Source organism: Varanus komodoensis, unplaced genomic scaffold (assembly GCF_004798865.1).
Source record: "Varanus komodoensis strain SLA01 unplaced genomic scaffold, ASM479886v1 scaffold44_3, whole genome shotgun sequence".
NCBI lineage: Eukaryota > Metazoa > Chordata > Lepidosauria > Squamata > Varanidae > Varanus > Varanus komodoensis.
Window position 1 is genome coordinate 4882089 of NW_025336010.1, and position 12432 is coordinate 4894520.

General features: G+C 40.2%; 1 protein-coding gene across 2 annotated transcripts in view; it reads left to right on the plus strand.

Moving 5' to 3' along the window:
- GPCPD1 (glycerophosphocholine phosphodiesterase 1) overlaps nt 1-5825 on the plus strand; it is a 63115-nt gene extending 57290 nt beyond the window's left edge. For both annotated transcript variants that reach the window (XM_044444149.1, XM_044444150.1), the window contains one exon: nt 4179-5825. In XM_044444149.1, the coding sequence (XP_044300084.1) occupies nt 4179-4371 (193 nt within the window). In that variant the 3' untranslated portion in view covers nt 4372-5825. The remainder of the gene's footprint in view (nt 1-4178) is intronic.
- The last annotated feature ends 6607 nt before the right edge of the window (nt 5826-12432 follow it).

Below are 12432 nucleotides of genomic sequence, written 5' to 3' on the forward strand. Positions count from 1 at the left end.
GCAATGGTGGGAACAGACATCTGGGTGCTAATGTGTCAGTGGCTAAAATTGTCTGCCGTTCAGCCAGTCAGTCATATTTTTCAAAGGATCTGAATCCATTAGTTTCCAAGGGTAGACCAAGAGCTTATTTTATAAGCTCCATGAGTATTTGGGTTTGAAATGGTGGTCTTAGTGCCCATATTGCAGTCAAGCAAGACAAGTAGATTTGAACCTCCTCTTGAGATTTGCTCTCTCAGGGATTTGGGTGGTAGGGAGAGCAAGCAGAGGACGGAATCTCCTGCCTCCAGTAGTACATATTAGATTGACTTGTTCACTGGATGCCTGTTACAGGCTCCATTGCCTTTTAAGACCACTGCCCTTCAGTGCCATTTGGCCCCTTTTGTAGTTGTAGGCTGATGGAGCAAATGCTCAGTCCAAATTGAAAGCTAGCACAAACTCTGAGACTAGTTCCAGGCAACAGTAATGCAAATTAAATCAGTGACCTCACAATGAGATCAAAAGTAGTTGAAAGAAAATACTAATGTAGTAGAATTAGGAGACAGTAACATCTCCTGTGCATTGACTTAGTATGTGCCTGTCACTTTGACTGGAAAGTAGGGTTCTCTGGGAATCTAATTTGAGCTTATCCTCTGCTATGTGCCGGAGTACCTGTATGAATTGAAATCAACATGTCAAGGAACATCCTGTGCCCCATCTTTAAAACTGTTAAGACAGTTCTTTTGGATACCTCGATATTCTTAGGTCCTCAATACACTGTACTGGTGCTATTTTAGGCTCTATATTGGGAGAGAGCTTTTAACCCAATTTGATAAGAGTAAAAAGATACATTTTCTTTTGCTTCTAAAAACAATAAGCAACTACACAGTGTGATGTTTATCAAAATACATTTTGGGAATATGATCAGAAAGGGATTTTTGTTTGAAAATATTTATATGCAAGTTTACTTCTACAACTTCTTCCATAGAGAGGGGCAATTCCTGTTATCTAATTAACTAGAACATTAGGTCACCTATCTAGATTAATATTGCATGTTTCTGTAAAACGGAAAGTCAAGTTACTTGCAGTTAGTCTGCTGCCATCTAAATGATCCTTTGGATGGAATGCTGCCTATTGAACTATTTTTGAAATGTTCATAACTTTCAAATGATTTAATGTTGTACCTTAAAAATTTGTTCAAGTGGCCTGTTTTCAGGGAGAGATTTGAGGTCAAGACAAATCACATTTTATCACATTATGGCTTTATTGTCTCCAGTTTCCCTAATTTAATTTTCTGGATACCTGAAAATCATTAATATAGAGCTAATGGTTCTGATCAATGCTTGAATAATAGAGGAAGTGACTAGATATTCCATGGGGAGGAAGAAGATTCAAAGAATATTGTAGTTTGAGAATAGAGAGGTGGCCTATCCATGAAATATGACATCCAGATTCTGAGAGGGTGCCATAGCTGTTTAAAATACCTTGTAATACAGGTTTTGTTCCATATTTCAGATATATAACTAACTTTTAAATCAGAATTTAATAGTGCCACATCATTGTTAATTTAACTAGCTTCAATAAATTGATGATTTCAAGCATGCTGTCATTAAATCCTTATAACAAAAATTATGAAATCCAGCTAGAGCAACCTATAAATCATTCTATACCATTCCTTGTTTGTATGTAGGTGGAGGAATGCTACGGGAGGTATGCCTAATACCTCTGAAGTTCATAGCAAAGGGAGATGTAAACTAGGGACTTCCTGATTTGTCATTAAGTTTTTAGTGACTATAATTCAAGTTTATTTTTCTTTCAGATCTGATTGTATTTTATATTAGCCAGTGTGGTAAGGCTGTTACACCTTTTCAGTGAGAAGCAAGGATAATTAAGCCTTTAGTGGATGCCTATTTTGGAGATGAGTACATCATTGCCCATCAGGTAGGCAACCTGATGTTCTCCAGATGTTTTCAACTACACTTCCCATACAGTTACCTAACCCACATGGCCAATGGTAAGGGATTATGCGAATTGTAGTCTAAAACATCTGGAGGGTATTAGACTGTCTGCTTCTGCTGTTGAGAGTTTGGTTGACTTGCAAGCAAGCCATTTGTGGAATGAAATATCATTAGGCTGTCTTTTCTAAATTACATAATTTGTATTAATCCTTGAATGCACATGGATTGTTTCTTCACTTCTCCATATTGCCAATGTTCACTGTGTGAAGAATGCTGAAGTTACAGTAGATAAATAGAACCTTCTGAAGGAGTATTGACCTTACTCTGATTTTTATTTGTTCTTGGCAATGTGAGAATATCGCCAAATTTGACAACAAAACATTGTGATTTTGTCATGTCTAATGTATGACCCCTGATTGGTCGAGATTACTTAAAGAGGAATAAAATAGAGGAGACAAATGATCTCAAAGCTGCAGCAAAGGGGAAAAGAGTGACTGCAAACAGTTGTGAACTCCTATGAGTGTCCAGAAGGAAATAACTAGCCTTTTTATGTAAACCATCCAAAGAGCCAAAAGGCTATTGTAATGGTATATAAAAGTGTTAAATACATAAATAAATAAAGGAGTTTCAAATGCTGAATACTCTCTTCAAAGTAGCTATTTTCAAAGCTAAAAGAAAACAGGGAGAGCGTGTGAGATTTGCCCAACTGTTGACCACATAGAAGCTGCAGTACAGAGTGCTTTAACAGGATGAAAAAGCAAAGGAGTACAGGAGAGGAAGGGAATGAGAAGCAAACATTCAATCTTAAGCTATTCTTTATTTTACTTTAACTGGCAAAACTATTCTCATAATATGACAACAGCTGAGAAAAGGAATTGAAACCCATAATTACTTGGCATATAACAAGGTTTAATTGTTAGTCTGTTTAAACTGACTAATGCTGATTCCCAGTATAGGACTAGCAACTGGAAGCCTAAAATGTTTTTCATACTACACAAAAATCACATACCTACAAATTTCGCCTCAGCGTACCAATTGTAATATCCAGCTTGATTAACCCCATATAGACAAGCCTGAAAAGAAGCAGTTATTTATAAACTGATGAAAAAGGCTGCTAATTCATTCTTAAGGTACTGTGAGACCTGGGACTTGCCATACTCACTGGTACATTTATGGAATCTCAGTGCCTGTATTTAAAACCAACAAGGGATATGATGGAAGGTGTGGGTCTTTCCAGGAAGAGAAGATGTGGTTTTCAGTAAATTCTTCCCCAGAATCTAGCTGCTTAAACAAACCCCTAGTCAGCGGATGCCCAGTCTTCGAGGCTGTTGGCAGAAGGCTGTGTTGTGGTGGTGATCATTAAAATGCTTACTGAAACTTCAGCCTTGAGGGGGAGAGTAGAACTTTAGGGAAGCAGTCAACGAACAATCACAAGGTGTTGAAAGTGGCCTACAGCAGTGCTGGAGTGATGATGTTGGGCTTCAACTTTCACTAGCTTCAATTAGTATGGCCTGTGGTCTGGAAATTATAGTGCAGAAACATGGCTAGTGGGGTCCCCCCCACCTGACCTAGAAGAAAAATTAATTGCAATAAACAATTCTAAAATAGGATCTATAAGCAGGCAAGTAACTAGCATAGTCCTTGATGCCTGGATTCCTCTTCCTCTAGACCATCACCTGATCTGCAACTTCCAAATGATGTGACAGGTTTGTATTTGCTCCCCAGAATGCCTTTTTCAAAATAAATAATCAGCCCCTCAGGGAGATCATAATGCTTCTTTAGTTTTTTAAATTCCTTCTGTTACTTCAGAATGCTTTTGATTTGGAATTAGAGTACATGTTGTTGTCTTTTGGCTACTCATATACTTTAAAGAATAAAATTGTATAGCATGGCATGTCTTGTGTTTAATGCATGGATTCTGAAAACTGGATAGCTGGAGAACATCATGTTTTAACACCCAGGAATCTTAGATGCCAGATAGGTAATATATAACTTGATAATTTGGTTGCATCAAAACATTAATGTTGGGAATGCCTGACTTCTAACATGATGACTGTGTGATGTGCTTTGAGCATACAAAAATACATATACACACATTTGAACTTCAGGTTGTGTGCCTTGTGTATTCAAGTCAAAATAACTTTAAGTATTGGCATCAAACTTCTGTAAGAAGCTGTAAATACCATACTGGTAATGGGTTGGCTTTGCATTAATCAAATACTTTTCTTTGTGGGCTCGTTTTAGGATTTATGACTGGATGCCTGAGCAGCCAAATATATTCCAGACAGAGCAACTAGAGCGGCTGAAGAAGGAGGTACCAGAGCTGAAGAGCTGCATCTGTCCCACCGTTAGCCACTTTAGTACTGTAGGTCTATGTAAGTGTCATAATAGTTGTCCTGTAAATGCAAGAATGGTAGAAAGTACAAGCAGTTTCTAGAGGACTCCATCCAGGAAGAAACATTGTTTGAAATGTACATCCAGCTCTCCACTGTACAATGCTAGCAATGCCTCACTGTTCTTGCATCCGAATGAAGCAATAACACATATTCCACTGCAGAACGTTAAAAGTCATTGCTAGACTGTCCAGTCTTGCTAAATGCTTGGTCAGTTGCATTTCTTATTCTACACCATTGCATAGTTCTTGTATATTTTAAACTGACCAGTTGAAGATGAAATTTGTGTACTGTAACATATGCATCTGGTTTCTGGGCAGTCTGAGTGCAATAGTTTCCTGCATTGTTAGGAAATGGCCAAATATTAATGTTTAATTGAGTTGACTCCAGTAGTGGAGAAGACTGTACTGTATACAATTACATTTGGTCTGTAGAGAAGGTATCTCAGGTGCATGCATGCACTTGCATGGATAGTGACATCTGCACAAACCTGTGTGCCACCACATTGCAAGATTGCAATTATATTCCTGTTTCCCCCTGCTGCCTTCAGGTTGCTGCTGTCTTGTGTACTATTTTGCCAGATACAACGATGAGTAGTGTAGTCTCTGTCTAGCAACCTACAGGTGAATGGTGCCCCTTTTCCACTGTTTTTGTACCTAAATGTTGCTGAAGCTCAGAATGTTCTAAATCAGTATAAGCCAAATTGCCAGTGTCTGACTTATAGATTGAAAAAAATGTATCATTGTATCTGAAAGTTAAATGAAAAAATGCACAACACAAAAGCCAGTAAACAGTTAGCATGAAACTAGATGTTTGGCACAGTCCTTGCACTCTTGTGGTGCTATATGGTGCAAGGGTAGTAAGGGCTGAAAAAAATGCTTAAATCTTTGCTGAAAAACCACAAGCCTCTATGTGTAGATAGTTAAATGAGGTTTTTATCATCTTATTCTTTGTTTCTGACCACTAGCAGATGTGTTTAAAGAAGAAAGGAAAGGCAAAGATCAGTTGATTTTTCATAATGTAATAGGGTCTCAATCATTAACCTCTGGCTACTGTACACTGTGTATAACTTATTCAGAAATTATGATCAGAGTATTTTGTCACATATGTATGTTTGCATGTCTTTAAACCCATACCTCTCTACAATAGCAGGTAACTGAGACTGAAGTACCTGTACCTTTTTATTGAAGTGTTAAATGTATAATAAAAAATGAAAAAGGATATATTTATTTTTTTCCTGCTATGGCAAATCAACAATTGAAACAGTAGCTTGTATGATATGAATCTTGTCACTGCTGTACAAAGCTGATTATATAAAGTTCAATAAATGCAAGTATGTACATGGTTTTGGTCTGTACTACTGAAGATGTTTGGGGGAAGTGGTTTGTCTCCTATTGCTTTGTATTGAAATTCCTTGCCTCCTGCAGACAGCACAGTCTTGAGGTATGTGGGAATGATCCTATTTTAAAAATAAAATGCATTTTGTATTGAAATTCAATCTAGTTTTGCATTTAATTTCTTTGTAATAGTTTGTGTGTGTGTGTGTGCTTGTGTGTGAGAAGAGAGAAAGTGTGACTGGGTTTGCATGATATGGCAACTCATCCTGTTGTGTGAACCTGGACCATTTTGTACAGGAAGACTTGTTTAGGGGCAACATGCCTTCCTGCCAACCTTTAGCTTATTCTAGACTCTAGAATTTAGAGGGTGTTGAGCAAATTGTAAGAGTCTGATCTCATTGAGGGTATAGGGAAATAGAGAGTAAGCCACTTGTCAAGAGCAGCAAAGTTCCATTGATACCTTTGACCAGCTTGCCTGGGCCACTGCTAGTGACAAGTGCACCACCAATTCCCCAAGTGGTACTTGGGGTGACAGTTATTGGCTCAGACTCCCTCACAGCTTATTTTCTCTTTTATTCTTTTCCCCCCTGAAGATTGCTTTTTTGTTTGTTTTTCAGGAGCCAGTGACTGCCCCTTCAAAGTGCCCAAGCAGCATTTTGGAGTGGCTGTCACTAATTTGCCACCCATCTTAACAATTCTTTTTTGTGCCCAAGATGTGCAGAAATGTCAACCAGTGGTCGAGTAGTGTGGTCTTTGCTGACAAAATGGGGAGGAATAGATTTCCTTATTTCTAGTGAGGTTCTGTCTATTTTGATTTGGACCTGACTGTTCTCTCCAATTTTGTGCTCTTTCTCAAGTGTCCAGGTGCTCAGGAAAGTGGAAAAGTGCAAACCCAGCCCCATTTGCAGGAACAGAAAGTTTTGGCAGCTGTCAAAATGCAGGTTTTAGTTTAAAATGGGGGAGCGGGGTTGACAGACTTAATTTTTTTTTTTTAAAGGGACATGTGTAACCATGTTCTTTTGCTAGCAAAGATCCCCTCCTGGATTCACTTTTCACTTTACAGATTACTGTTTGTTAGCTGTTATCTGTGGTTGATAACCTCTCTACTTTGGCAGGCGACACAATCCAGGACACTGATGAGTCAAAGCTGTACTTTCAGGATAGTCAGAATTGCCCATTTCTGAAAATGAGACAAATAGATAGCTATTGTGCATATGCATGCAAATCTTAGGTGCAAAAAAGAAAAGGGGGGATGAGCCAGTGACAGCCACTCCAATGTGCCTCATGGACATAGATGTAGCCTCACATCCTCTAAAATTAGAGCTACAGTTGGCTTCTTTAAACAAACAGGGTTGGGTGTAGATTTAGTCTCATATAGAGTAGACCTACTGAAATCAATGGAACTAAAGTGTCTATGGGTGCAGCCCTATGATGGTTGAAGCATGCTGCGATTTGTAGACCCTCTTTCTAAGCATGCATAGGACCCCAAGACTTAATTTCAGTAGACCTACTTTAAGCAGTGCAGAGTCCTCAGACAAGGCACCCTCAGTGTGTCTACCTTCTCACCATTGTCACTAGCAGTGGTTATTTCTCACCACCTTTCTCATCATTGCTACCTCTTGCCTGCTTGATGGGTGGAGACTGGGCAGCAGTCAAGTGAGCAAGGCAAGAAACAACTCTTGACAAGAGGCTCTTGTCAATCAAACCCTGCTGGGGTGCCTCACTATGCCTACCTTTGATGCCACCTCCCTCAAAGTATGACTAAATCTGGATCCACCCCATTAGGAATGTTTTAAAGCACCATTCTTCAACCTGTTTGCCTGATCTCCCAAAAGAACAAATGGGTGAAAAATAATAGCATTGCAGCAGCAAAGACAGAGATTTGTGGCAAACACCTTAGAATATCTAAAGCAGTGTGACTTAGTGAATACATTCTTTAGTAGCAGAAAACAAGTGACCAGCAGATGTTATGCAAGTTAAATGAAACTTTTGTGTTTAAATACTTTGTTCCATCCTGGATCAAAGTGGATGTTTAAAACACTAATGCTGCATTTCATGTTGTAGGGACAAAGAGAGCTGAACGTTGTTCCAGCAGCAATAAAGAAGAGAACCATACTGTGAAAACAGCAGCGGAAGATTCACACTGAGGAAAAAACAAACAAGCAGCTTTCCTTTGGTCTAGTTGACTTGACTCTGGACAGGCCTGTACAACTAGAAATCTACAGCAGATTTGGCTAGACAGTTTAAATCCATGTGGGCATTGCATTTCCCTCATTTAAAGCATAGACTTTCCTTCTGCCCCCTCTTGCCCAGTTTGTCATCTTGCCTTTTCTGTTCACTTGATCATTAGTTGCCTAGTCTCCCAAACCCCTCATCTCTTTAATCTCCCTTGTCTCTTTAATTTCCAAAGAGACTCTCCAGTTCTCATACCTTCCAGGGCCAACTCTCCGTAACTGAGTCTTTTCTCATGGCACTGAAAATATTGGTGAGCTTTCTGCAACATCACAGCAACTAGAGCAATGGCTAGAGGGAAATCAGGTGATTTGAGAGTCACCTTTAGGCTGTTATAAATGGGCCAAATTGCACCTCCTTTATAATAAAGAAAAGCAGCAGGAGGCAAGGGAGTGCTTAACACTGCCAGAGGCTTTCCTGTTCAAACACAATAGGCCTGAGCAGACACACAAAGGAGCAGAATCTAGATTTGCAGGCTTTTGTACAATGATACATGATTTTTAAAAAACTGCTGTATTATGCACACATTTCATGTAGTGTCTAATATACATATCTAGGCATGCAATCTATGCATGTCTACTCAGTTACATTAAATTCAATGGGATTGACTTTCAGCTGAGTCTCCATGTGACAAACACTGAAGTTCCTACAAATCAGAAAGTTCAGGGTTTGACTCTTACCTCTGTTGGGACTTCACTGGATGGCCTTAGGCAAGCCTCTCTTTCTGCCTCAGTCCCTCTATCTGCAAGTTAGGGATGACAATACTGACCTATGTTACAGGGTTATAACTAGGTTATAGGTTGTAACCCTACCCTTACAAGGATTACAACCAGAGGGTATATATGAAGGGAATTGAATGGTATCATGTGAATGTGAGGCATTATGAATGAATGCCATAGCAGATCTGATCTCTGCTCTGCCTGAGCAAAGTTAGGATGTTGGAGGGGGACTAAGGAGACCCCTACTGTCAGAATCCCGGAATCTCAATTTGCCCTTTCCCTCTGGGCTCTGCTTCGTTAATCATAGAAGCTTGGGGGAAATGAGTTTTCCAAACCACAATATGTGGATCCCTGTTGTAATGCAAAATATTTCAGTGTGAGTTGGTCTTGAATGGGCATGAGCTTTCCAAAAGACCTGCTCCTGGTGCTGATGAAACCTGCCACAAGTGGTAAGTTGATATTGATCAACACTCCTGCTGCCTGAATTTGTTGGGCTGTCTTTAGGGACTGTGATGATGAGCAGTAGCCCTTCAAGTTTTACCACTACTGTTTAAACACCAAGGGGCTGTGTATAACCTCTCCTTACTATGCACATCAACACTGGCATGTAATGGTGTTCTTGGGAATCATGCCATTCATTAAGAGAGAGAAGGAATGCCAGTTGATCCTCTTCTATTGTGAAAGTGCTGCAAGACCTGTGCAACTTCCGTCATCTGACAAAAGACAGGAGTAATCATCCCTTTTCAGTATCTCCATGCCCTGAGATGACTGACGGCCATCTGCAGCATGTTTGACCCTAGGCCAAGATGTCTGCTTGCTAGCTGGTCTCTGCACGTAACGTTTATCTTTGTGTTACTAACATTCATAGCACATTTACTAGGATGTAAGTCCCACTGCCAAATATGAATTGGATCAACTCCATTAGGAAAGCCATAGCCTTAAGTTTACAAGAGCTGAGCAGAGCTATGAAAGAAATGACATTCTGGAGGGCTTTAATTCCTAGGGTCATCATAAATCAGAGATGACTCAATGGCACATACATCTGTGAAAGGGAGAAAATAGCAGGAATGGAAATGTAGCAGTGAAGTCCTTTCATAAATTTCCCCTCATATTTTCTGCCCACACATGCTGTGAAAGGTTGATTTATTTTGTGGGGAAACAGAAGATGGAAGAATATGGGGATGGGAAACCATGGAGGCTGAATTGCCTGTGTATTACTACTATTATTTTGAAATCTATCAGTTTCAACTACTTTTGCACCATTCTTCCTTATACACAACATCACTTTTTCAGAGCCAGAAGTGCAGTTCACATAGCAAACTCCACCCTGCCACAAGAAAGTGTCCAGCAGGGATCTCCGAAGATTTTGGACTTGTGATACCTTTGGGAGATCGAGAAATGGCTGTGGGTGCCACAAGATGATACCTAGTTAGTGGATTGGCCCTTTGTAATTTTCCTATCACATCCACAGATCCTAGCTGTATCTTATTCAACAAAACCTTTGTTTCATGTGTTTTGGACACTGCAACATCTCTTTAATAAGGGATTGTCTAAATCAGCTAATTGCTGGTACAACAGAGCAGCTAATATGGCATTTAAACACATATTGACAATGTTCAATTGTGTCTTCTTTTAGGGAGGAGGTTATTACACAGATATGTTGTATAAAGGAACAAGTCTTTATTCACTACTGAACATGTGCTTTAAATAATTTGCCTGTTTTATGGAAATAAACACCGAGTGTAAATGTATTCTCCATTTCCTGAAAAGCTGATATTACAACACTGGAAGGATAAACATTCATTTGTTATATACAGCACTTTCGATATATGAATGGGTGGCCTATAAACACCACCTTTAAATGGGTATTTATTTACGTATTAGGTTCCATTTTATTGAAGCCTATGTATAATAGCTAGAATATTGTATGCATTTCATACTAAGTTCATACTAATGCGTGTATGTGTATTAAAAAGTGAATGTTTTTAATTTAAAACATTTCAAGTTCCTGTGGATATCACATTGGGGACCACTGTGCAGGTGCCATTAGAAGGGCCCATGGATGCCACTAGTGCTGTGTTGGGGACCCTGCCCCACAGCAACCCTGCAGAAGTTGATGCCTGGGGGCCTCATTCAGCTGCCTGGGATACCACCCAGCTCTTTGGCATGTCCAAGGTGGCCCCACCTCCTTTCCCCCATCCACCAATCTTTTGTGCATTTGTTTCCCCATTCCAAACAATTGCAGCCTAAGGCATTGTTACCCACAGCAAGATCAGTGAGCTACAATATGCTAGCATCTGTTGGTATTTTGGCCCTGCCTACTTTTTCCTCCAGCCTTCCCCACCACTGGAGCACAGCCCCAGAGAGCTTCCCAAAATGGATTTTGGCCATCTTTCAGCACCCCTGCTCAGCCACATTCAATATCCTAATACACTGATGAGTGATTCCTGCATGAGATTCTTTACTGTCTGGCTAAACTAGGCTTCCCCTCACACATACACGCCTCTGCCTGTGCTGCCCAACCCTTCCCTTCAGGGTCAGAGCCAGTTTGACACTGAGCATACCTTTTATTTCTGCCCAAGCACTTAAAGCCGAACTTTCAGCATGTTAAATTCTTGGGGAGGGGGGTTGCCATCCAAATATTTTGCTCATTTAAGACCCTTGCGAATCAGACAACCACGGGGCAAACTTGCCCTCTGCTTGAAGTACAGTCCACCCCGACCTGAAGAGACAGCATTTTCTATGTCATTCTCTGCCAGGCCTTTGTGACCTCATGGCTTGAAGCAGCTCAAAGCAAGTTGATGATCACATTATGACATCAGAAACATCCTGCCCACTCCTCACCATTACCTTCAAAGTCCATGAAGAGGCAGCAGTTTTCAGTTTGTAACCCAATGATGTTTTGCCCGACAACTCCTATCAGTCCTAGAGTCAGTGATGAGGGATTTCTGCCAAAACACCTGAAGAGCCACAAGTTGCCCAGCCCTGTAGAAGAGAGTCCCCATTGTGAGTATGTGTGTATGGAGAGGAGGGGATCCCTGCAAACAGAAAATGGGCTTGAAAGGATAAGACAAATGTTTTCTCCCTGCATCTAGCTTTCTGCTAGAAGGACATTTATATGTATGTACATGTATTTGGGTTGGACACGACTTCGCGACTAACAACAACATGTATTTGGCTGGAGCAATATTCAGTTATAGAAGCCACTTTGCTGCCAGATGTGATAACTGAAGCTAATGGATTTGCACATGACATTTATGTGCTTCCCACTGAGAACTAGCCTGTCAAAAACAACAAACCTATGTCTGAACTGAACCTTTTTGAACTGAAAATGAGAATTCATATAGCTGAAGCAGCTCTAAACAAAAGGGTTGCCTATTTACCAGACACTGCCATTTCAGGAAGAATAGTTCCAGCTTGGCTTTCTACCTGGCATGCTGACTTTCTGTGTTTTAGGATTAGTTCTCTTCCTACCATAAAAAAATGTTCTTGAAATGACAGCATATTTCTGTGAGATGGCAGATATCCTTGCAAGGAATGCTTATGTTAATCAATTAGCTATTAACAGGGAAAGGGTGAGTCAAATTTACCCCCCCCCCCCCGCACACCTTCAGTCACAAAAGAGGTAGGAGAAGGGAACAGCAGAACCTCCTGCCAGGTCAAGTGGGAGGCAAGAAAGTTTACCAATTGTATCCTCTCCTCAAAATATTTTATTCAACATGTGATGGAGCCTCCCTCTCTACCTAGACACCATAATCAACAACTGAGGCCTTTCTCTGAGCTATTTTTCCAAGGGTGTCTTGAAAAGTGATAACAC